The sequence below is a fragment of the Nelumbo nucifera genome, chromosome 2 (assembly GCF_055504915.1).
Source record: "Nelumbo nucifera cultivar China Antique chromosome 2, China Antique-T2T, whole genome shotgun sequence".
Lineage (NCBI taxonomy): Eukaryota > Viridiplantae > Streptophyta > Magnoliopsida > Proteales > Nelumbonaceae > Nelumbo > Nelumbo nucifera.
In genome coordinates, this window is record NC_142650.1 from 15,636,993 (window position 1) to 15,663,969 (window position 26,977).

Sequence of the window (26,977 nt, forward strand, 5' to 3'; positions counted from 1 at the left end):
TTTTTCAACCACCATATAGACTGGATTTCATTTGAAGAAACCTTGTCGTTTCCGAGTTCAACCACAAGAGTTGGGTGAAAAAAACTAACGGAAAAAATTGGAAAGAAGAACAAAATGCAAAAAGGAAAAGCATCGTCTCTAAGAGTGGACGCTTTCTCGTGTCCCTAACCTAGCCTATAACCAAATCGGTCAGTTAAGTTACGAGACCAAATACATGTACAGAGAGCACCATAGTTTCCGTAAAAACAAAAAGCAATCTTCGGGCGTCGATCACTCCACGCAAGTGTTGCCTCCGGACCCATGATTCCCGAATCTCCTCCCCCATAAAAACCTCCGAAATAACAAATAATCAAAGATGGATAACACTATCGGCACCAGATTCACATCTCCATGAGTTTGAAGAAGCTTTGTAGGTTTATATCTTCTCCAGGTATTTCTTTGCCAAGGCTACAAGGGACAAAGGTCAACTTTAAGGAAAGAAAGTGCTGCAATTAGCCAAAAAAAAAGATGAAAGTTAAAGAAGACAAAAGTAACTGTCGTCAAGGATTAAACACCAAAATAGTAAGAGCTAACACAATCATACATGTAAAATGAACCTCCCCAAATGTTTTACCAAAAATACAATAAAACAAAAAGCAAAAATAAGCATTCAATATTCACAATAAGACTAATGAGAAAAGAGTTTTATTTGATGTAGAACCAAAAATGGAAAAAGTACCTAGTTTATACACCCATCTTATATAAATGTCACTTCGCAAAAAATATCACCAATATGTCGGATGAAATTGCTTGGAGTTGGATCTAGGGATGTCAATGAGTTGAGCTCAGCACAGGTTACACAACTTTTTTTATTGTATTAATATCAAACAAGCGGGAGCAACTATAGACCATGTACACCCATCTTATATAAAGGACTACAATTTCTGTCAAAATGTATCCCTGTCAAAAAAAACCGTTAGTCTATCCCTCTGAACTCCTTGTGCACAGAATTATGCCCAGAAGCCTGGCCCAGCCCAGCCCAGTTGAACAGTTTGGTGATCCAGCAACCTCGTTACAATCCTGGAGTGGGTCAACCTCTAACCTGTTATTTAACAAAAAAAATATATGTTGATTCAGTCAACAACCGGTTGTCCTGGACTACTGACCAATCCACAGGTTACCAGTTTTTGTATTTTTTGAAATTCTTATAATGATGAATTAACGATGGCACAAGTTCACACAACGACCCAAATGGTTGAACCATTGATCCATTGACATGAAGAGAAAAGCAGTTCAACCTATGGTCTGGGTTTTAAATCACTGACCTCAAATTCAAACCCAACCTGAAGGCACATGAAACCAAATGCAAATGGTTCCAATCTGTCATCATCATCATCATCTAAGCCTTATCCCAACTATATGGCATCAGCTACATGAATCCTGCTCAACCATTCCATTCTGTTCAGTGCCATATCCATTGTTAAATTATAGGCCCGCAAATCATTTGCCGCTACTTCAAGCTATATCCTTTTTCGTCAGCCCCTAGCTATACTAGTGAAAGCTTTACAAATCCCTCAACATCATTATATCACCTGTTATAAGTTTCATGTTGTGTATTCATGAATGTTTGTGGCATAGGCTCTTCTAGTGAAATTTTCATGCCACTGTAAATATCTGTCATTTCTAGACCATTTGCCAATCTCTCAACCCAATGGATATTAGCAACCATTTTCTCACATAGGCTCAGCACCTTCCACATATTAATTCTAATCTCCCAAGGACCATTTTGCTTGTTATTGATCCAAGCTTGTTATTAGCAATCTTTAAGCCTTGAATTACTGCCATCAATTCTTCTTTTATGGAATCTCTCACACCAATAGACCCCAAGAAGAGGCAAATCATGTATCCATTGGCATCCCCGAAAATAACCCCTAGACATGAATTTCCAGGATTGCTTAGGCTGCAACCATCAAAATTCAGTTTAATTTGAATATTCATAGGTGGGATCCATATCATAGAAACAGAGTCTCTCAATGAGCATGAGTTGGCAACCACCTGCCACCCTCTAAAAACATCATTAATGGAGAAATACCTAGAGACATCCAATGATTTCACCCAGTGAGTAACCCTTATTGAGATATTTTCAATGAAAGTCTCCATTGAAAGGCTTTTGTCGAGGAAGATTCCTGAACCTCTCTCACCAAATGGACTATAGCACCACAGCCCTAGTACACCTCACCTCCATAAGATATTTGATCTTTTTCCTTGCCGGGGAGAAAAAAGGTACCCATAAATAAGCTACTAATGTCTGAATTGTGCAAGTCTTGTGTCTTCCTTCTCAACATGAACCGTCATTCTCTCTTTTCTCCATCTTTTGTCTTTTTTCTATATTTCTATTGTATTCTAATAATTCTCTGTTACAGCTTCTCAAGATATTCCAGTTAACATCTCATCTGACTTTCAACAAGGCTTTAATTCACTCATTAGAATCCTTAAAACAATCTAAGTTTTCCTATTTTCTTTTAATTCCCTTGATTTTAATTTTTCCTAGTTGTTTTCTCTTTGGGGAACTTCATCTTTCTGTGCAAGATTAATTCAGATCCCTCTCAAATTCAGTCTCCCTTATTTATACTATATTATAACTTATTCTATCAGGTTTCAATTCAAAGTTCCAACTAAAACCCTAATTCTTAGAAATTTCAGGTTCTCTCATGGAGGATTTTCATTCTTATTTTAGACAGAGGTAGTATAGGTATTTCTAAAATGATGTGGCAAGCCAAGATAGGCCAGAAAGGAAATAAGCACTTGAAATAAGCCCAAAATTTGAACTTTTCAAATAAGTGCTTCTCAGAATAAGCACTAATTTCAGGCTTATTTCCCAAATGCAAATAAGTGCTTATTGGTGTATCCCGGCCCAAAATAAGTGTTTATTTGAATAAGCACTTATTTTTAAGCACTCCCAAAAACCCAAATAGGTCAGTCCGCCCATCTCTTGTAAAACCTGCTACATCAATCTCCATGACTTGTAAGAAAAAAACCAACAACAACACAACACTTACAAGTAGATGGAAAGGAAAACAAAACCATGACTTGAGGATTTCAATAAGTCACGTTCAGTACAGCCTTGCCTCAACCCAAATTCAACCTTGAAGAAGGTTAGATCAGGTTCACTTAACGAGAACTGAGTCAACTGATCCTAGATCCTGTTAAGTCTGCTCCAAACCTATCCACCAGATAGGTTCAGATCAAGGTAGATTTAGTGTGTAACCCAAACCATAGGTGGCCTTAGTTGGACCACATGTAATAAATGTCAAATATTATACTTCCTACTTTTACTGCTTAATAACATCACTAAGGGACTACCAGACTAGCAGAGATAAAACAATGTTTCACAGCGTGGAGGCATTACACTAGGCATCCCACTACTTGGATGTAAGAGGTATGGTTCAGAGCACAAGTGTAAACCTGCTCAAGAAGAGGAGAGAAGAGTTCTTGTTTTCTTGTTTATTTTTTATGAAAGATGTCTTGTACTAAGAAGAATGGGGATGCACGATGCTAGCTGAAAGGGGATCCTGACAAAGTAGCATGAGGCATATGAGGTGTATGCCTCTAGTACGTCTCATACAAAAGGCATTTGAGACATACACCTCAGGCATCAACACCTCAAGTAGGAAGTCCAAATCTGCTAGTAACATTGTGCTAGTCACATAGCACCTAACAAAAGCAAAATTGGACATCTGTCTACAACACGTAGAATGCTTCTGCTGCTGCTTGTGTGAAATGGAGGCTCATCCATTAACCAGTAAGAATCCTCTCACTCTTTCCCATTCACATTCTCTTCTTCATTTACCTTGCAATGCAAAGTCCAAACATAAATCCTCCCTTCTCTTGCACAACAAAAATTGATTCCCCAAACTGAAATACCTTCTCTCTTTCCCTCTTCTCTTAATTCCTTGTTATTGGAATCATCGTTTCAGAACTGAATTTCCAAAGTCAGATAGAATTCAAACTCCAACACTTCGACATTTGCACAAACTTGTTGATTTGTATTTCAATTCTATGGGATGTATTTGTAGTCGTATGAGACTACTAACAGCCCAAGCTTTAGTGTACAATCAACAAGAAACTGAGAAGATGAGAGGAGAGAATGGGAGGAGAAAGAGAGAAGAGGAGAAGAAGAATTCGAAGGAGGGGTTTTTAAAAAACGAGAGGATGCTTTATCTGCTGCCCCCCTCTTTCTATTTATATTAATTCTTAAATAAAGATAAGACTGCTGGCAAAAAAAAATACTAATAAAAGACTAGTAACTAATTGTAAACTGACTCAAATAACTAATTGTAGGCTGGCACTAACAATTGACTGTATACAAGTACAATAAAGTGGTGGGGACCACATCAGTTGTCTCTACACTCCCCCTCAAGTTGGGAATAGATGTTTGTCATTCCCAGCTTGCATAGATCTGCTTCTAACTTCTTTGAAACTGCCTTGGTGAGAAGATCGGCAAGCAGCATGTTGGAGCTGATAATATGGAAGGCATACTTCTTGAGATGCAACCCTTTCCCTAATAAAATGTCGATCTACTTCAATATGCTTAGTTTTGTCATGTTGTACCGGGTTATGAGCTATATTAATAGCAGTCTGATTATCACGGTACAACATTAGAGGGTTCTCATAAGCAATACCCAATTCACAAAACAGTGATTTCAACCATAGTATTTCAGCCACACCATTTGCCATGGACCGATATTCAACTTCAGCACTGGAACGAGAAACAACATTTTGTTTCTTGCTCCTCCAAGAAAGAAGGTTACCTCCTACAAAAGCACAATATCTAGAGGTAGACCTTTTATCATCAACAAAATCGGCCCAATCTACACCTGTATAAACTTCTATCTTCATGTGCTTATTATCCTTAAATAGTACACCTCTGCCTGGACACCTCTTTAAATATGCCAATATCCTCTCAACAGCAAGTAGATGTGTAGTTCTAGGAGAGTGCATATACTGACTAACAACAATGACTGCATAGCTGATGTCTAGTCGTGTGAGACAGATAGAGGAGTTTTCCAACTAATCGTTGGAACATAGCTTTATCTTCAAAAGGCTCTTCACCTTCTGCACTGATACTGTGATTCTGTTCGATAGGTGTGTCAGCTAGCTTAACACCCAACTTTCTTGTTTCCTCCAACAAATCAAGGACATACTTCCTTTGAAAAACAAAGATTCAAGCTTGGACCAAGCTACCTCAATACCCAAGAAATATCGTAACTCTCCCAAGTCTTTTACCTCAAACTCTTGATGGAGAAATTGCTTAAGAGACTCAATTTCACGGTTATCACTCCCTGTCACTACAATGTCATCCACATATACAACAAGTAAAGTTAAGGAAGAATCCACCTTCTTAATAAACAAAGTGTGATCTGACTGAGCCTACACATAGCCAAACTTTCTAAGGGCTTGTCTGAATCTATCAAACCAAACTCTAGGGGATTGTTTTAGTCCATACAAAGCTTTATTCAGCCGTCAAACCTTCTTACCTGTCTCTATACTATAAAAACCAAGAGGCAACTGCATGTACACTTCTTACAGGTCTCCATTGAGGAAGGCATTTTTAACATCCATTTGGAACAAGGGCCAAGAGTAACTGGCTGCAAGAGATAATAACACTCTGATAGTGGTCATTTTTGCTACTGGTGCGAAAGTCTCCAAGTAATCTATACCATAAGTCTGAGTAAAACCCTTTGAAACTAACCGGGCCTTATACCTTTCAATGGAACCATCAACATTATGTTTCACAGTAAACACCCATCTACATCCAACTGGTTTCTTCCCTTTAGGTTGATCAACTAGCTCCCAGGTATTATTTCTCAGAACGGCATCCATTTCTACCTTCATTGCATCCTTCCACTCAGGAATTGACAGAGCTTCCTGCATTGTTCTAAGAATGAGAATATCAACAATGGATGCAAAAAAGGACTTGTAAGTGGAAGACAAATGATCATAAAACAAGAACTGTGAGATACAATGGGTTGTGGATGAGGTGCAACAACATTTGCCTTTACGAACTGTAATGGGAAGGTCAAGGTTATTCAATGGAGGTGAGGGCTCAGAAGATGGAGAAGGCTCAACAGCAAAAGGCTCATCTGTAATGGGAGATGAAAGAGATGTGGTTCCTGGATATGGATCCTCAAAAGGGATTGGAGCTGGCCTGGACTGCTGATGACTGAAATCAATCTGCCTCCACCATCTTTGATAAACTCTCAAATCCCGACATTTTTTGCAACCCCCTCCCCCATTACACCACTCTTCACACAATGGAACAAGTAAAGGGACTTCTGATGTGTTAACCCCAACCTCACTACTCTCCCCCTTAGAAGAAACCCTAGAGTAATAAGGTACATCCTCAAAGAAAGTAACATCCATGGATACAAATCTCTTTCCCGAAGTAGATTCATAGCAATAGTATCCCTTTTGAGTTTGTGCATAACCAAGGAAAATACATTTCGAGGCTTTATGATCAAATTTGGAACGGTGAGGGCCAAGAGTTTGCACAAAGCAGGTACAACCAAAGGTTTTAAGAGGGACAGAGAATAGCTCTTTATTAGAGCCCTCTTAGAGCCTTTTTGTTTAAGGGTGAATGGAGGTTTCGTGTCAAGAACCCGTGAGGAGATTCGATTGATGAGATACACAGCTGTGAGAATAGCATCTCCCAAAAAATGTATAGGCACATTGGAGTTAAATATGATACTTCTAGCTACTTCCAATACATGCCTATTCTCTCTCATCCACCCATTCTGCTGAGGGGTATGAGGGCAGGTACTCTGATGGATAATCCCATGGTCAAGAAAATAAGAGGCTAGTGATGTTTTAAAGTACTCTTTCACATTATCGGATCTGGAATTTTTTATTTTTACCCTAAATTTGGTTAAAATCATCTGATGAAAGATTTAGGTCAAGGTAGGAACCTCATTTCAATAACGCATCAAGTAGACCCAAGAAAACCGGGTGTAGTCATCAACAAACAGCAAGAAGTATCTGTACCCCTCCCCCATAGCAGTGATGTGATAAGATCCTCAAACATCCGTATGCACAACGTCAAAAGGAATACTACTTCTCTTATTACTCAATGAATAGGTTGTTCTACAATGCTTTGCAAGTTCACAACTTTCACACTTCAAACTAGACATCTGGATAGATTCAAATAAACTAGGAAACAAGCTTTTCAAAGACCTAAAGGATAAATGACCGAAGCGGTTATGCCAAATCGTAACTTAACCAACAGATTGAGAAACAAAAAACCCCCTGACTTCACTACCTTCCCATTGTGAACTTCCTCCAAGCAGATAGATCCCATTTGTCTCACGGCCAGTCCCAATCACCTTCCTTGTCTCCAAATCCCGAAAAACACATCAATCAGGATAAAAGGTTACTAAACAAATCTGGTTTTTAGTAATGCTGCTAACTAAAAGTAAATTAGTACTAAGTTTAGGAACATGCAGAACAGAAGACAAGGAAATGAGACAACTTGATGTCTCCCTTGCCAGAAATGGAAACAAGTGAACCATCAGCAATAGACACCTTGTCTCTACCAAAGGATAAGTGATAGGTGGTAAATAGTGAGGGCAAGCCAGTCATATGATCAGATGCACCTGAGTCTATTGCCCAACAATGTGCAGTGTTACCTGGAACTGAAGCATAATAAGTTGAGGCCCATGTACTTGAATGAGCAAATGCTGAGGTGGGAGGAAATGATGTTGTAACTAGCTGAGATGATGATGTTGAATTACCAACCTCTTTTTCCAACTGAGTCAAGGCAACTCGAATAGCAGCTAGAGTGTCTAATGATGTTGCTCTTGTGCCTGATGAAGATGCACAATCAGTAGTAGTAACAACCATATTAGCATTCCCTTTTTTGTTTCTGAGTTTTGCTGAAACTAGATGATGATGTAGCTTCCAACAGGTTTCTTGCAATGTTCCCATATTAGGTCCCTCTTGTCTTCCTTCTTCATATCTCTCTCCTTATCCCCCCCAAACTTGGGTTTAGTTGTTGCCAAGGCTGATTCAAGTGGCGGATGCTGTAACATAACTTTCCTTCTACTCTCTTCACTATGCACTAGAGAGTAAACTTGTGATAAGGTCACACTATCTCTTGTTAGAAGTTGTTGTCTCAAAATGTCATACTCATAATTCAGACCAGCTAGAAACTCAAATACCCTATTGGTTTCAACATGCTTTTTGTAAGTCAGTGCATCCTTCTAACTTTCCCACTCAATTGTTTCTAAGTGATCAATTTCATGCCACATTGATTTCAAGGTTGAAAAATAAAAAGAGATTGGCTTCTTTCCTTGTTTAAGGTTTTTTACCTTACATTTTAGCTCATAAGCCCTAGCAACATTGAGGGGTTGGGAGTAGGTTTCTTTCATGATATCCCAAATTTCCTTGGTTGTTTTTGCCCATAAATAATTTCGGCTGATATGTGGCTACATGGAGTTACATAGCAGCACAGCCATGTCATAACCAAATAGTTCTCCTTAAACCATTTGGTATACATTTGGTCCTCCTTGGCTGGTTCCTTTACATCACCCAGCAAATAACTTAGCTTTCCTTTACCCCCAATAGCCATCATGGCTGATTGGGCCCACTCTAAGTAGTTTGATCCATCAAATTTTACAGTGGTAATCTAAAAACTGTTCTCAGGTATGCTACCAGCACCACCAGCCCCTAAAAAGCTTTCCCCTTCTCTTAAACTCCATTCTTTGTCAAGAAAAGGTTAAAGAATGCCTCTTGTATTACTGAGACTAGGTAATTACACCCAGAATTTGCTAACAGCCGAACCTAAGGTCAAGAAAAATACTTTTTTATCACTAAGACTAGGTAATCTCACCCAGAATTTGTTAACAGCCGAACCTACTTCACCCTTCTAGGTTGGCAATCCACCCAGGAAGAAAAAAAAATCTGATAACCTTCCAAAGAACCAAAAAACAACTTAGAGTGCAAGGCTGAAACTGAACTAACTGCAGCCCTTGGAACCAATCAAGAAACTAGAGTCTTAAACCTAGAACCAGTCAAAGGTCAAGAAACAAGCCAAGAATTCAATCAATAGCTAGAGAAAAAATAAAAAAAAAGGAGAAGAAGAAGAAGAAGAAGAAAAGATGGGATCTCTCAGCCGCACCTCTTAAGGTAACCAGAAAAACTATTCTTTTAATGCATCAATCACAAAGAACAGTTCAGGAGAAAAAATCTCTCAGCCAAACCTCTTGAAATAACCAGAAAAGGGTGTTTTCTTCAGGAAATTTCTCAGCCGCACCTCTTAAAATAACCAGAAAAGGTGTTCCTTTTAATAGATCAATATCAAAACTTAACTTACTTCAGTAAAACTGGCCGCAACCTTCAAAATCAAGTCTGAACCCCAATCTTGAAGGTTCTTCCTTCTGCTTGACTCTTCCTGATTGCTGGTCATCCTCTAATGCTTAGCCGCATACTGCCAACAATCTCCAAGATTCAGCCGATGATCTTGTTTTGCTGGAAACTTTCCAATCCTAGGAAATTCTTATGCAGCCGGCCATATTAGACTACCATAAGATTTCCTAGGTTGGCTCTGATACCATGTAGTCGTATGAGACTACTAACAGCCCAAGCTTTAATGTATAATCAACAAGAAACTGAGAAGATGAGAGAAAATGACTGAATGAGAGGAGAAAGAGAGAAGAGGAGAAGAAGAATTTGAAGGAGTTTTTAGAAAAGGAGAGGATGCTTTATCTGCTGCCCCCCTCTTTCTATTTATATTAATTCTTAAATAAAGATAAGATTACTTACATGGCAAAAATAAAATACTAATAAAAGATTAATAACTAATTGTAGACTGACTCAAATAACTAATTGTAGACTGACACAAACAATTGACTGTATACAAGTACAATAAAGTGATGGAGACCACATCAGTTGTCTCTACAGTATTCAAATGACCATAGAGAAGTGATCATAGCATATCCAGACTCGATAATAGGCCTTGGAGCCAGAGGAAAGGTCGGCATAGTTTTCAAGGCGCCAAGGCAAGGCTAGGCAACAGGGGCGCCTTGTCGCCTAGGCGACAGATTTTTTTAAGTGAAAAATACATATCCTGGGTAGTTCCCTAGGTTTCATAACCATTTTTCCTTAATAACTATCCATAATTTTCATAAGAAAATTATAAACTTCATGTTTATGTCTAGAAAATCAACATATTTATGAGAAGAAAAAGAAGAAAGAAAAGAAATTTCAAAAAATATGGGGACTGAACCCCTATTTTTGTGTTGATTAGACTTCAACATAAAATAATAAGAAATGTTTGTGTTGATTAAAAGAAATGTCTTGATTAGACTTCAAATTCTGAAGTCTTTGAGGGTTCAATACAGAAGTTAGCAATGATTGTGTTGATTAAACCCTAACAAATAAGAAAAAAATAAAAAGAAATTAGTTTATAAACACAAAAAATGAATATTTTTGTTTAATAATGTCTATTTTATAATTGTAATCTTAAAAAAGTAACAATATAAAAGTATTTTATAAGACAGTATACAAAACTGCTAGGCGACTGGGCGAGGTGAGCCTCCAAGGGCGCCTTGTCGCTTAGGAGTCGTCGCCTTGACAACTATGAAGGTCGGTAACTGATAAGAGATTATCTTGGCTGCAGAACCCTAGTGAGGAGACTGGTTTTGCTTTTCTCCCTGGCCCTAGTGAGAAAGAAGACCGAAGAAAAAACACAGAGAGAATAAAAAAGAAGGAAAAAGAAAAAAAAATCTAACAAAAACAACTACAGCAAAGAACAAAAGCATCATGTCCTGTCCAACCTTTTTTCATGGGTGGATTTTGCAGTTTCCAACCACTGGCTCAACACCTAGAAATTCTCTTTGTTTGCCATTCTTATTCTTCACCAGGACCAGCTGAGCTCTGTCTTCTGCAAGTATCAATCACACTCTTCATCTCTTCCTATTTTCATCTTGGTTCATATGTGGTTTTTTCCCCTTCTTTTAGCTATTTCTTTAAAATTTATGTGCTCTGTCCGTCTGTATCTATATCTGACTGTTGGCTTAGGTTTTATTTTCAAAAGTGAAAAGCATAGAGGCTTAATGAAGGGACTAACAGCTCGGCCTTTAGCTCGCACAAGCACCCATTGCACCAGCATTTTCACATGTTGTAAACAGGTGTCCAACTCTCCTTCTTTTAGGCATTATGCGACTGGTGCAATGTTAAAAGCATATCTTAACTGTCCATCAGGTACCTCCGGGCGTACACCTCCAATCCTTTTAAAACATTGGGCTAAATTACAAGAGCACATCAAAAGGAAGGTTGAATGATGGATGAAGGACCATAGGAGATTAAATTCATGCCTTGAAGCTAGGAATGCAATTATGCAAATGAACAAGATCACATTCTAATGCATGCAAAATGGAGAAAACAAGGACAACGATGATAGGAATGTTTTCATGCTGATGCAGAACACCGATACAGAAGTTAAAGGACAATAGACAAAAAAAGGGAAAAAAACTGAGGGTCAGAAACCAATGCAATCAGCACCAAAAAATCTCATAATGAACTGAAGCCTGCAGGCATAAGAGGAAGCACAGGCTTTGCTAGATGATGCAGCAGCAAAGATTCCATTTTTTGCTTTAATTTCATTTGGTTTCCTGAGCACCCAAAACAAATTGAGAAACATCATCTAAGAGTCCCTCTTGACTTGATAATGATAAAAAAGGCCCCACTTGCTTTGATTGATGAATGACCACTTGCTTTGATCTTTAGTCTCTAATTTATGCCAGAACTCTTTTAATTAAGGTACTTGGGTTCTTTAAGCCATTAACTTTTTTTTCTTTCAGAAATCTTTAAGCTTTCATGTAAGCCATATTCCAGTTAGAAGCCAGAAACTAAGAAGTGCAGATTATCAAGTTTAGGTAGGAATCAGAATCAAGATTATTTTTCCATTTAAAAAAAGAAATAACCAGCAAGAATAACAATATTAAAAATCAACAAAAATTAGTGACATTGTTTGAGCTAACCTTTCCGATACTATGAAGTATAAAAACTGCAATTTCATATTTTTGTTGACATCATGAATTTGGTTTTCTTTTCTGCTGGCTTAAGAATTTGGAAAGAGCACATTAAACTCTCATCAACGCTCATCATTGCACCAGCATTATCAAATTCACCACAGTAATTGGGAGCTGAGAATATTGTAACAAGTTGCCTGTCAGCAAAGAATTCATAACCATCCTCCACAACCTGGAAAGACAAAAAGGGCAAGAGAAATAAAAGAAATAAATAAAAAGCATGAATCACATAAAACAAGCAGAGAAGGTATAAAAGTCTACGATGTGGAGAGATTGTTGGACACCCAAAAGGTCTTTATATGTTCTTCTTGCCACCCTCTATGTACATGGAAATTTCAGCTTAAAACACCTTGCCATGTTACCAAAATAAACATGTCTTTAGAAGTTTCTTTAAGTAGATAATCACAGGTTTTAACAGCTCTTGTAACTCAGGGAAAATGCAAAAATCAAAGTGAGACATAGAATTATTGTAGATTTGATAAATGAACCTTGGTCAAAAAAAAAAATCCCCCATCCAGCAGACACTTTGTATCAGACACAAGGTTCCTCCACATGGCAGAAATAGGGTCTTTTTATGAGTAATGGATTTATTAATAACTATTACTATCATAATCATCATCATTATTAAAAGGTGAAATTTAATAACAAAAATGAACAAAACCCAAAGACTGTATATCCATACAACAAAAATCAAGAGGGGTCAAGAGCAAATAACCTGATGTGCACGGCAGACAAGGTCCAAATCATGTTTCATCAAGAATTCTGCCACTTTATCAGGGCCAAAAGTGTATGAAACTCCTCTATCATTCATTCCCCATCCCTTAACATCTCTACCAGGATCTGACCAGAGCAAGTCACAGAGAAGACCAGTGTCAGGAACATCAGTTGGACGGGTCAAGCTTTTAATTTGATCCAAGTTTGTCAGATCTGGGGAAAGTCCACCATGCATGCATAATATTTTGTCATCTATAAGAGCTGCCACAGGGAGGCAGTTAAAACAATCTGTGAAGTGTTTCCAAAGCCTCACATTAAACCGGCGTTTACATTCATCATAAAATCCATATATTCGATTAATAGATGCACACTCATGGTTGCCTCTTAAAAGAAAGAAGTTCTCTGGGTATTTAATCTTGTAGGCCAGTAAAAGGCATATTGTTTCCAAACTCTGCTTGCCACGATCCACGTAATCCCCCAAAAATAAATAATTGGCTAGAGGAGGTAAACCACCATACTCAAAAAGCCTTAAAAGATCACCGTATTGCCCATGAATATCACCTAAAAATCCAGAAGCAATCAGAAGAAAAGGTTAGAAAGCTCAATTTCCATGGCATTATCACCATTTACTTATCCAGTACAGGTGGAGATTTCAAAGATATAACAAACAAAGAAATCAAATTCTGAGAAACCTTGAATTATATTCTTAGTGTCACATGTGATTTGAATTGTTGGAAATCTTATAGTTATTAACACCAAATTTAGCCATTTTATCATATAACCAGAGTGCATCTTAAGTGATAATACTTCTTACCTCTATGGGCTACTTTACCAGAGGTGATGCCATACTAGTGAAGTCCAAGGTGGGTATACTATTTTTTTATTTTTTGTTAACAAGGTGGTTATACAGAATAATGAGTAGGTAATTGAACCTATCCCACATGAGCCTGTTACTTTCTTCAATATGAATCTAAGGGACATATTTAAGAAACATAGTAAAATAATATTTTAATAACAATCCCCTAAAACGACATCTAGTGAGCCTTAATCTCAATTTCTTGGGTTAGATAAAGAAATCTTTTTTTCCTTTTTTATTTAGATTTGATCAGTTTCGATAACAAATTTTAAATGTTTCAAAATGTTTTTTACCAGCAGAAAATAAGTTTTATTTCATTAAATAGTAAAGACGGTGCTCAGTACATGATGAACACAGAAATGTCAAACCCTTTCCTCAAGAACAAATGTTTTCTTGTAACTCCTTGTTTAGCTAAGGAGTCAGCAAACCCACTTCCAGTCCTTCTGATCCACTTATTCTGTTTTGAGATGTTTTATCTGTTAAATTTCTATATATTCATAGGAAGTGTACTTTAGCTGTTCATATGTTAGCCCAAAAATCTAAACATTTTGAGGATGTCTGTTATTGGTGAAATTATCCACCAGACTGGTTGGAACCTTATGTGTAGTCTATTTGTTTAGTTAATGCATTGTTTTGCTCATCTAAAAAAAAGGCATGCCCAGTTTCTCTAATGATGCAATGTCAGACAAGTATACCAAAGAAAAGATATGTGTGCTCCAACATAATCATCCCCTCTCCAGTTCAAAAGAAAACATTTACTAACGATGATACAAAACTGAAATACAATGAGGAAGGACATGTCAACAATCCAAGAAGAAAAAAGAAGAAACTGTGAAAACTAACCCCTCTATTCCACTTTTCCCATAACCCACTCACAACCCAATATGATTTTTTTTATATCTAAAAAATGTTCACCAACCTAGATGCATTTTTTTGGTACTTAACACAACACACTACAACCCAATATGATTTTGTAAAATGGTCCTTTAACCTAGAAGGTTAGGTCCTGAGAACAAAGTCTGCTCAGTTGCTACTTCCCTTACCAGTGTATTTGTCGATGAATAAGCTGATCTCAGCACCCATCTGAATGAGATATTCAAAGAGATTGCCAGAGATCTAGCCTACCTAATGTTGTGCCACAGTTCCATGGACCTAGGCTATCTCCCCTTGTCCAGCTTATAATTACTTGAATGTCTTATTCTACACAAAGATTGTCATAGACCAAAGACTGGTGCAGACATAGACCCTGCAGTAAAAAAAAGTTCTTCCTTGCTATATAATTACTTTAATTGCAAAACTGCATCCACCAAAGTTTTAATTTGGTGAAGTTGACTGGTGGAGGGGCCCATACCTAAACTACTGGGGTTCTTGTGGAGGACAAAGCTGCATGCTACCAGTTCCTAATGATATCAGTGCTGACCATCAAGAATTCCTCCAAAGTTCTTACCCAATGAACTACCCTCACTAAGATTAGCTCAATCAAATATATAATTACTTTAATTGCAAAACTGCATCACCAAAGTTTTAATTTGGTGAAGTTGACTGGTGGAGGGGCCCATACCTAAACTACTGGGGTTCTTGTGGAGGACAAAGCTGCATGCTACCAGTTCCTAATGATATCAGTGCTGACCATCAAGAATTCCTCCAAAGTTCTTACCCAATGAACTACCCTCACCAAGATTAGCTCAATCAAATGCTTTCAGAGATAGTTGTCTTGTAGAAAATTCTTGAGTTCCACTTTTCCCAAACAGACCAAAGGATACCAGCCCTCATGCACCTCCATAAAATATCCCCTCTTTCCTTGGGAAGGGAGAAGAAAGTAGAATGAAAAGGACTACCATCTACCAGCATCCTGCTGTGGGCTCATGTCACCCACCTGAAAACAAAGAAGAGAAAACCCCCAGGTATCAATTACAAAAGAAAGGAGATTAGAAAAATAGAAGGTGGTGGTTTCACAACATGCCTCATAGAGAGCAAACATATTGGATGAAATGGCACCAAAATGGCCTTTGTTTTGAACTTTGAAGAACTTCATAGGCATTTGACTTTCAGGTGTGTCACCTTCCAACGAAAAGCCTAAAGCTTAGGAGTAGCAGGTCCAAGGCAAATTACTTGAGCAGGGTAATCAAAGGGAGGATAGGGGTAGAGGCAGGGAAATTGGGAAAACAAAGGGAGGAAGGGGGTATGGAGCAGAAACTTGAAGAATGAGGTACTGATGTTCCCAAAGTTACGACAACTCTTATCCTACTATCAGGAATGACAGGATTTAGAAAAACTTCAGCAAGCCGATCTATAAGAAATACTACATCTCATGGTCACTGGGAAGAAAATATTCTTCTGATTGTCAAAGCTTTGCTTCTTCCACCAAAACTTGAACAGGTTAATGTTGACTGATATACCTTTACATGCTAAAATACCAGTGTCAAATGTAAGTGATATGACATCAGATCCTGCATTGACACTTCTAGAGTATACTTTATAGAATTAACAGTTTTTTATTCATAGCTGTTGGCTTTTATTAAGATCAAACAAAGAATGAGTTGCAAACAAAGCATGCCTAGCATCCCCATATTTAGCCTTGCTACACCCATCTAAACCTTTTTTATCAAAAAACACAATTTTCATTAAGAGAATAGTAAACAGTGATTACAATGCAAGCAATCTGTTAGTAAGAGATAAAACCCCTTATCTCTCCCCAAGAAAAGTTTGCTTTATCTTACTTCTTACAATTGAGCCCAAAACAATTGATATCTCGCCACACCTTGTTTGGCTAAAGTATCAACCAAGGAGTTAGCACTTCATTTAACCCAAATGTAACCTTACATCCATGTCTATTGTCAGCCATTTGAATTTCTTCCTTCCATTGTTGTAACTCCATATTTTGGTCTCCTCACTTTGTAGCCAGCCCACCTAAACCTTTCTTTAGACTATTTCTTTTACTATTAACATTACATGCACAAATAATAATACTCCTTTATAGCTCAGAGAATGACATCGACAGTTAGAACTTGGAGAACAAAGCTTGGCCGGAAAGGATGAAATTGTGAACAGTTCAACAAAGACTAGAGATCGAATATAGGTTCCATTTTCAAAACCAAACAGGAGATCGGCTTAAATGATGGCAATGTGGGGTACCTTGGAGGAGGGCATATCTACTGTAAAAGTTATCAGGCCTAATAACAAACTTGTAGTATGAGGAGGGTGTTCTGGAGAGAGTGTGTTTTCTCTAAAAGTGTTTACTGAGTCATTTTGAGGGCTTAAAACCAACTTAGCATTGTCAGAATCTTGGATGAAGCAGGTCTGGTGGTGCTGAGTGACGCTAACAATTAGAACTCTCGAAGAGAGCTGTTTTCTTTTCATCTTTGCCTTTGAACCAGAAGGCTTGAATGCTCTCAAACAGGGTCGGAGAATTATCAATGGACAAAGACCATTGCTCCATGGATGGGATCAGAGGGCTATAGACAATGGTGGATCTACCTTTTTGGAATCCCTATTTTGGTACATTGCCACTTTCAAGGAGTTAGGATTAGGAGCCTTTATGACTATAGATTAGTCAAATGTTTTATCGAGGAACTTGAATTAACTTTGGTTGTTGATTTGAGCTCAATCCCCAAGACAGATCCCCAATTTTGTGGTGCTGAAAGGGAAGGTTTTGCTGATCCGTATAGCGGTGAAGGGGTCTTAGGGGTGGGAGTTTGGTTCAAAGACTAATTCTACTTCTCCCTCATGACCTGGTAAGAGGATGGTGCAACGATAGCCGCTGTTCAAACCTCTCTTGCATCCACCGATGTGAGAGTGGGTTGGACGAGATAGGAGGCCACAAAGGGTTTGGGTGGTGGTTGACAAGTAGTGGCAGTGACATTTCAAGTGAGACAACACAGGCACAACCATAAGAGGGCCATCAAAAGGGCTTCCAAGGATGGAGCTATTGAGCAAGTGGTCAGAACAGAGGCTTGGGGAGATGGCTTAGTGACAGGTCTCCATGATTCGTCAGAAACATTGGCTAGTAACCTTTCATTGGTGCTAGTAACAATGGCTGTGAACGGTGTATATGTGGCACCTCTTGCATTTCAAATTCATTTTTAAATTTTGAAATGTCTACTAATCAATTTGAGACACAGGCAGAGTTGGCATATGGGGAATGCAAGTCCAGAGAGGGTCAGGGTCAAGACCCGATTTTGATTCAAGGTCAAGTTGTGGGTACAGGATAGTGTGGGCCAAGTGTCTCTCTTGAGACCATGGCCCAAGTAAATCGTGTTGTTCTGATCAAATCGATTTGAAAGCAGCTCAAAGTGATATCGACCCAAAGAAAAGTAGGACCCAATAACATATTGTTCACAACCTGAAAGTGCTAAGCTATTCAGAGAGGTGACCAAGCAATTTGGACTTAATATTTCTTGTAGGCAATCTCATCTAAGGGAAGTGTTGCTCGCAGTCAAGAAGTTTAAGGAGGGTGGTTCTTTCAATAGAAATTTCCACCAATTGGTTGATGTTTCCCTAATGAATGCAGAGACTAGATTGTAGGGGAAGCAAGTGGTGTACATGAGGAAAGCCCAATTGCAACTTACACCCAGTTGCCAAGAGCATTTTTCTTGGAGGGGTCAGGTGAGACTCCTCTGGAGCAAGTGTACTTCAGTCATAGTTCTAAAAATGCAATTCTTACTGCAAGTTGTATGGATTCCGTGATGAATATTTCATTTTGAGGTCTGTTTGGAGTTAGCTCGGATTTGTATTTTGTGTTTGTGGCCCTCGTAGGAGTGGTAGCCAGCCTAGGCCTTTGTTTAGGGTATTAAGCTGTTGGATCTTTGTAGTGGGTGTTGTGATGGGAAAGTGTGCACCCGGTAGTTTTGTTCTTGCTCTATTGGGCCTGGTATGGTTTTAGCCCAGCTTTTTGGCTCTCCTAGATTTATGTTGCTATTGGATGAACCAATACCTTCGTACTTTTTCCTTTTTCTTTTCTTTAATATATGCCTTACCTTTTCAAAATAGAATCCCTTTATAGCATTTACTATTATAAATTATGTAAAGCAGTACATCTTAACAAATCATCTTATTCATAATTTCATACCCTTTATAGCATTTACTATTCATACATATATAGAATCCCATATATGTGTCTATTGGTATTCATATTTAGGCATCAGATCTTGTTCTTCACACATTCTTTGGAGATGAAATTCCAGTGGTTTTGTTTCAAAAAAAGGGATTTGGTTGTTTAATTTTCCCAAGTTCATTGAGCATGATAGATACAACTTTTCCAAGTAGAGCCATTGCACACAGACACCAATCCTTTTGTCTCAGACTCTCAGCGAAAAAGGGTCATTAACACATGAAACTCCCAATCCTTCCGTTCCAAAAAAAAGGAGGTTTTCACCAACTGTAATTCTACTGGATCTTCCTCCCATCAGGGTTTAGTCTAATGCCACACATTAAAGGCCCTAAAATCCAAAATCAAGTGTTAAAGGTTTTTTTCTGTCATCTAGCTTTAAAGGGGAGGCTAGGAGGGGGAGAAAAAAACCAACAAATTAAATACCCAAAAGAAGTAAGAAAATAAGCAATAAAATGCCTTTGGGTCTTGACGAATATTGTCAGCTCTCCAAATCAATGAACAAACATAACAGGAATATCCTAAAAAACAAAGAAACTTCACTAATAACTAATGAACAAAATGTTAGGAACAACTTCTATTGAAAGCCCACTTTCTGGATTAAGGAAGAGTATTCTTTGGGTTCTTGGGGGGTTCTAATTGGGGGGAGAAAAGCAGTGTGGAGCTAGCTCTTGCACTTTTTTTATCAATAACTTTGAAAATTTTCATTAATTAGAAAACTTTAGGATACAACAAGAAGTTGTGAAAGAAGTCAGCTTAGTAAGCTGACCCTGGACAGAATTACAAATGCACCCAAAACATGTGTTCTTTGAACCCCTTGCTTTACTAAGCTATCTGCCGCAAATCTCCTAGTCCTAACCCATCCCACCTGGATTGACATGTTCCTTGACATCCATTTAAATCTTCGGAAATCATTCTTCAACTACCATGTCACCCCTTCCCCTTACTACAACCATTTTATCACCGTTTTTTAGTCTCCCTTGATGATCAGTCTGTTAATACCCAACTCTTTAGCCTTCTCAACCCCATATGCTGCAGCTAGAAACTTTGCCCTTGCCACATCACCCTCCTCCACAGGACCGGAGTACAGAGCAATAATGAGTCCATTTCCATCTCTAATGACCCCCCCCCAATGCCTGAAGGGCCAGGGTTATCCACACAACTCCCATCAAAGTTCAGCTTCTTCCAACCATCTATTGGAGGAGACCAAGCCTCAAAAAACTTTTGTCTTGTAGATGATGAGGCAGCAATAAGTCCCCAAACCCTGAAAAATTCTTCGATCTTAAAAGTTGATAACAGCTTCAAGCTTTTAACCCAATGCGCCACCCTCAATGTTATTGTTTCAACTAAAGCTTCCTTGCATTTTTCTTTTCCTTCAAATATTCTATCATTTCTTTCCTCCCAAACAGTCCAAAGTATTGCTGCTCTAGTACACCTCCATATAATCTTACCCCTCCTTTTCATGCCACTGATACCATTAAGGTTGAATAAAGCTTCCACCTTGTCAAGAGAGGACCACCTGCACCCAAAAAGGGAAGTAAACCAATTCCAAATAAATCTGACAAAAGGGCAAGATATTAGAAGGTGGAAAGCAATCTCACCACTCAACTTACATAGGACACACCAGTTAGGGGACAAGCACCAATTTGGTCTTTTCCTTTGAAGTACATCAAAGGTATTAATACAACCATGAAATACTTCCCAACAAAAAAGCACTGATTTTTGGGGGAGTAGGAGGGTACCAAATTTCTTTGACTGGGAAAGGAAGAGAAGATTTTGTGGCAACCAACGAATGAAAAAGGAATTTACAAGAAAACGACCCATCATAATTAGGACCCCAAATCCTAGAATTTGACCCACCTTTTTTTATCAGAAACGATAACTTTCATTAGAGATAAATTAAACTGAAATACAAAAGTCAACCCTTCTTAGAAAAGGTTGATCCAATAAACATCAAACATTACAACACTGCCCAATAAAGTCTCCCCCTTACAATCCCTTGTTTTGCTAGGGCGTCAGCAAAACCATTTGTTGATCTCCTTACCCACTTGAACCAAACACCCACCTCCCTTGTTATGCTAAGAATTTCCCTTATCAGCTGTCTATATTGCCAAATTCCCAGCTGCCATGATTGCATCCACCCAATTACCAACTTGGAGTCTCCCTCTATCTCAATCTGTTGTAGCCCCAATTGTTTGGCCAGTTTTACACCTTGATGTAGTGCCAAGATTTATTTTTTTTATCGGCAATGCAGTGCCAAGATTCCTGCTCTTAAGGAATCTCCAGCTCCTACTAGACCTGAAAACAGAGCCATTATCTTGCCTTCATTATCTCTGAAAACACCTCCTATAACAGATGGGCCCGGATTACCTATAGAACTTCCATCAAAGTTCAGTTTCACCCTTTGTTGTGTCGGTGGGGACCAAACTTCCTGTATCATAGCTTTGGAAGTAATAGTAGATGCCACAATACCCCAACTTCTATAAATGTCTTCAGTTGAGAAATCCTTACAAAGATCATAGGATTTCAACCAATGGATAACCTTAGTAGTTACTTCTTCCACAACCTCTTCCTTGGATCTACAACTACCTTTGAAGATCTTGTTGTTTCTTTCCTCCCACACTGACCACAATATAGCAGCTCTAGTGGCTCTCCACATAATCCTTCCATGCCGTTGGTTGCCTGCAAAATGTTGGATCAAAGAGGTTCACCACGCTCGAAGAGGGAGTCCAACTACAGCCAAAGAGAGAAGAGAACCAAGACCAAATAAAGAACACAAAGGGACATGAGATTAGTAAATGTGAAATTGTCTCACCAAAACCCAAACAGAGACAACAAACATGGGGGGAGAAGCACATATTTGGCCTCTTTTTCTGCAATAAATCCAAGGTGTTGATTTTTTGGAGTGCCACTTCCCAGCAAAAGGCCTGAATTTTCGGGAGTACAGGGCTACCCCACACCTCCTTTGAAGGAAAGTTCCCTACAAGATTAAAGGTTTGAAGCAAAATGTTATAGAAAGAAGAGCAATTAAAAAAAACAGAAGGGGAAAGTTTCCAAATTCTGCTATCTCTACAAGACTGATCAAGAAAAACTTCCCCTAACTGAGTGACCAAATCATCAACCATCCCTATTTCAAAATCCCTTAGACCTCTTCTCAAGCCCAAATCCTAAGAGTTATCAACAAGCACTGAAGAGATCGCTTTTCTTTTGTTTTCAAACAAGGAGTAAATAGAAGGAAATCTATCTCTAAGGGAGTTTTCACCAACCCAAACATCTTCCCAAAACAAGAATCTGGCCCACCTTCCCCCAAAAATACTGAATTCAGCAATCCTAACAGCTCAGACACTGCAAGAAGTTCAGACTCTCTAAGGTTCTTGTTAAATCCAAAGTTCCAATTCAACCCTGGAAGGTGAGATGGTTGACTTAGGAAATCTGAAATAGGCTTACCCTTAAACTTGGACAAATCACAAAGAGAAGGAATTTTTCTCACCCAAAGGAGTATCCCCAATCCACACATCCTCCTAAAATCTGATTTTACTACCAGAAGACAAGGTGTACCTGATATGATTTAGGAATGTAGGGAGAAAATCATGGATGGCCTTCCAGGGAGCATCCAAGGTAGCCCTACATATTGTTCTCTCTTTTCTCATGATTAATAAAATATAACATGATAATCCATTATGATACTAAGAAAAAGAACACAAACAACCCAGAAATGGTATAATAATAATACACAATAATAACAAAAAAGTAAATGTGAGGTGTCCAATGTCCAAAATTGTTAGATCCAACTAACTAACAGCACATGAAACAAAAACTTCAGCAAACTTTCCTACTACACCAAGAATAAGATCTAGCATCTCTAATTAAAAAGAATGATTTTTAACAATTAAAAATAATGATTTTACTTAAAACAATAAAAGAAATACTACAAACGAGAGGAGCATGACAATGCAATCTCATACATATAAGACCAAATCATAAAAAGCCTTAACAAGGTAAGGCAAACAAGTACAAAGCTCATAACCAAAAAGATCAAATGAATAAGAACGAAATTATGTCCACGAAGGGGGAAAACCTTGTACAGCTCAGACCCCCAATTCCCCTGCCTCACTAAAGCATCCACTTATGAGTTAAATGTTCTTTGGACCTATCTGGGCAGATATGTGCACTTTGAATCACAAAGGTCTAGCCCCTCTAATATAAAGAAAATGCTATCATAGCCTCTAATCACCTCTTCTCATCTAAATGATAACAATCCGAGTATCACCCTCCAACTCCACATGAGAAAATCTTATAAAAAACAGAAATAATCTTATGATTTACAATATAATTCATGATTTGATTCAATTAAACTTTCTCTACAATCTAAGATAAAGTATGATTTTCAGATCATTGCATTATGATCCATGTACAGAAAGTTACTATAAACAAGCATAACAACCATCTTACCAAATAGAAAAACAAAAGGAATGAATTCCAATCAAAAGATGAGCATGTACCAAAAAAAAGCAAAACAAAAAACAAAAGAATCCAATACATCAGCAAAATGGGGGGAATTTCTTAATAGTCAATCAAGCATCAAAATAAGTTCTCATCTCATCATTGCATCCCAAAACACCATTTCAACACCTTTCTTTGGAAAGACCCCTTGAAAAAGGGTACAACTACAAATAAAGATTATGATTATGATTTATGTTCCCAGGAAAGCATTATATATGCAGACTTTTACATGCAAAATAATTAAGAAAGAAAACATTTTTAAAACTTAATTTTGAGAAATAATATACAATTAGTAATTTGACTTGAGAACATCAGATCTTCCCTGCACATTAGTGCCAAGACAAACATTGCTAAATATTGAAAGGATAGTACCAAGACAAACACAAAATATATCACCGTACCAATTTGGAAAACCGATACATGTCACACAAAGCCTGTCAGAATATACCAACTTTCTAAGCATGGAACATATCAATATGAAATAGCGACCATTTGGTTCAACAAGTTTGATGGAAATGACAGGTTATATGGTACTGGACCAACACAGTATGTAAAAGGACTTTTTTTTCTGATAAGACCAAAAACTGACCTTATTCAATGGTTTAAGAGAACAATACGATGTGAACCCTTGCAAGGAGATTCCTTGTCTCAGACTTTAGCCATGGGGTGTAACTTCAGCAAGTCAAATGGTACTAGGTCAATACAGGGATAAAGAGATTACAAAGTGTCTCCATGTTTTGGAAATGGAACTAGGTTTCTTAATCTACATAAAAAGAGACAATAGTAATTTAATATTAAAATGTAAACTCTTGATGTAAAAACTATTGCAGAATTCATTAGCTAACTAAAATATGAGAATTCACGTCTAACTTTTTTATCTAAGAGAGTTTACATCATCATCATCAATGCCTTGTCCCAACTATATGGAGTCACTACATGAATCCTGTTTTTTTTTATATGTTCTGAAGGGCTACACAACGGGGTAGCCCATCCCCCAACCCCCCAACCCAGGTGCAGGCAGGATCCAATCCCAAATCTCCCCTACGACCAGCAGGAGACATTACCAATCAGCTGGTTGGCACCTTGCTACATGAATCATGTTAAATTATTAGTGCTTAAACCATTTCTTACTACTTCAACCCATGTCCTTTTTGTTCTACTCTAACTATTATAGCCCCTTCCACTTGTAACAAATCACTTCTTCTAATTGGAGCTGTTGATGGTCTTTGCACGTAACTAAACAATCTTGGCCTACTCTCTCATTTTATCACTTATTTAGCTACTCCTAGGTTTCTACGGATACCTTCATTCCTGATCCTATCCTTTCTAGTTTTTCCACTCATCTAAGAGATATCAATGAACTATATGATATCCATGTCAGATTTCTCATGCTTGATTTGAAAGTTAATCTTTCCCAGAAGAAGAACGAATGAAGATAAGTTGATTAATCAAACGAAGGAAAAAAGCAAACAAACTTCAAAAAAAAAAATTAAAAAAAAAAAAAAGAACGAAAGAAAGAAAGAGAAATGCAAGCAATAATTATTCAGTCAAGGCATGCAGGATAAAATGCATTACCATTTGCAAAACCGATTTTTAAGCAAATTTCTGAAATTGTTATCTTTAAACCTATTTTCGGCACCAATGAAAAAATCAACCATCAAAGAGAACAATCATTATAAAAGTAGAAACATCTCGCATAAAAAGAAAGTAGAAAAAAAAAAGTAGTAAGCAACAATGGAAAGCAATCGAGAAAATGCACCGCAGATCTTGATCGGCGCTTCAAGCTCTAAGAGATTGGGTTGTTGGAGGAAGATTTCTCGGGAAGCAGAGCAAAGCTGCCGGATCTCGGCTTCCGATAGCTGAACCTGCTTACCCGGCCTGGCCGATCGCACCTCCAAAAGCCGATTTATGATATCGTCAAGAACTGCAGGGTCGATTCCCTGCCCTTGTAAGGCCATAGATAGATCTCCTCCTCCTCCTAGTCTTCCTCTATCCAACCCGATATTTCAAAAAGCAGAGGACACAGAAACCCTACAAAGCGAAAACCAGGAGCCCCGAAAATCAAGAAAATAATAACAAAAAAAAAAAAGGAGGACTCCGCTCTGTTTCAACACCTTTCAATTCTTTTTTTGGTTTTTTTTTTTTTTTTTACCTCCGCAGCTCCATTCCTATGATCCCCATCCCTTTCAGTCGCTAATGATATTTTGTAATTTCATAATAAAAAGCATTTTCGAAAAGAAACAATTTTCGCTCTTTTTATGGTAAACTATGAATTTGAAATAATTTCCGGTCAAAATATATAAGATTTGAATTGTAAAAGGTCAATGTAGTAGGCATGATAGAAAAAACAAGATAGAAGCACTACAACTCTTATGTGGCAGATGAAATGTATCATTAGGGGTGTTCACATTAAATATTAAATCGATCAAACCGTTCCGATTCAACCGAGTTGGTTCGTTTTTAAAACCACTTATTAGATCGAATCAATCTTATATGTGTAAGTAATTATTAATTAGTTTCTACCCTATATGTTAAATATTAATATATTTTATTTGTGTTTTGTTTGAATTTTGAAAAAAATTAATTATTTATGATAAAAATTAAAAGGTATCAATACAAAAATAATACAATGTTACAATATTTAATTCAGTTTTGTATAAATTCAAATATATATTGATAAAAAAATCAGTTTTGCATAAAAAACTAATCGATTTAAATATATATTTTGATTTTGCATAAAAACTAAAAATAAATAAACTTAAATATAAATAAATATTTTAGTTTAAAATATATATAAAAACTGACTAAGTTGATAAACCAACCCATCATGTTTGAGTCGGTTTTGCTTTAGGGTCAGTCGGTTTCAGTTTAGTTAATAAGTTAACTGACTAGGTTGGGTCGGTTGAAGAAAATGACTCAAACCGACCTAACCCGACTCGTGAACACCCCTAGTATCCATTGCTATGAAATTTTATTATTAAACTAGCGGGACAGTGCGATGTACGGCTTTTCTAAACAATAGAAATACGTAAAAGTGTATACTTTTTTTATATTTTAAATTTTTAAATAATTAATGATTATTTATATTTTATATATTATTTTTAATACTTTTTTACAATACAAAAATAATAATAACTAATTTTAGTTAGGGTTGTTCATCAAATCAATGAAACCGATTAACCTAACCTAATTCAACCCAAGTTGGTCAATTTTTTAGTATTTTTTAATACGAGAAAGTGGAAAAATCTCATATTTATTAGTCAAATATTTTATAACATAGATTTAATTTTTTAATTAATTTTTAATAATACCACTATAATTTTTTAAATTAAAATTTTAAGTTTAAATCTTTTGAACCAACCGACCAAATCGAAAATTGACCCAAACTGGTACAACCCAAATTGGCTATAATTTTCACCAATGGTTAGTCAGTTTCAAGTGACCAACTCTCTAACTTGACCAAGTCAGTTTAGTTGGTCAAACAACCTTCAATAAGAATGGCAATGGACCGGGGAGCCACTCACCATCCCCCATCCCCACCAATGGGGACAGGTTTATCCCTATCCCTGTTCCTATGAGGATCCCCATTCCCCATTCCCCATCTATTGTTTGCTTTGGTTTTTGGCTCCAAATGTTCTGTAAGTTGTAAGAGTTCCTTTCACATACTAGTGCTCTTCCTTACTACCAATAGCGGGTCCTGGCTTTCTCCCTTAAATATGAGATCATTCTTGG

General features: G+C 37.5%; 1 protein-coding gene and 1 long non-coding RNA gene across 3 annotated transcripts; both read right to left on the reverse strand.

The window, feature by feature from the left end:
- LOC104597075 (serine/threonine-protein phosphatase PP1 isozyme 4) lies at positions 1-25,466 on the reverse strand. Of its 2 annotated transcripts, none has more exons than XM_010258468.3 (4): positions 25,005-25,466; positions 12,781-13,340; positions 12,015-12,237; positions 1-447 (listed from the first exon to the last, which is right to left on the reverse strand). In XM_010258468.3, the coding sequence occupies exons 1-3, from the start codon at positions 25,201-25,203 to the stop codon at positions 12,049-12,051; spliced, it is 948 nt and encodes a 315-aa protein (XP_010256770.1). In that variant the 5' UTR covers positions 25,204-25,466; the 3' UTR covers positions 1-447; positions 12,015-12,048. The 2 variants fall into 2 exon arrangements, with proteins under 2 accessions (XP_010256770.1, XP_010256769.1); XM_010258467.3 differs by having other exon boundaries at positions 1-485.
- Positions 18,577-23,828, reverse strand: LOC148801945 (uncharacterized). Its single transcript, XR_016082323.1, has 2 exons — positions 21,558-23,828; positions 18,577-21,424 (listed from the first exon to the last, which is right to left on the reverse strand). It is a non-coding gene; the product is annotated as an uncharacterized LOC148801945 (long non-coding RNA).
- Positions 25,467-26,977: the final 1,511 nt, after the last annotated feature.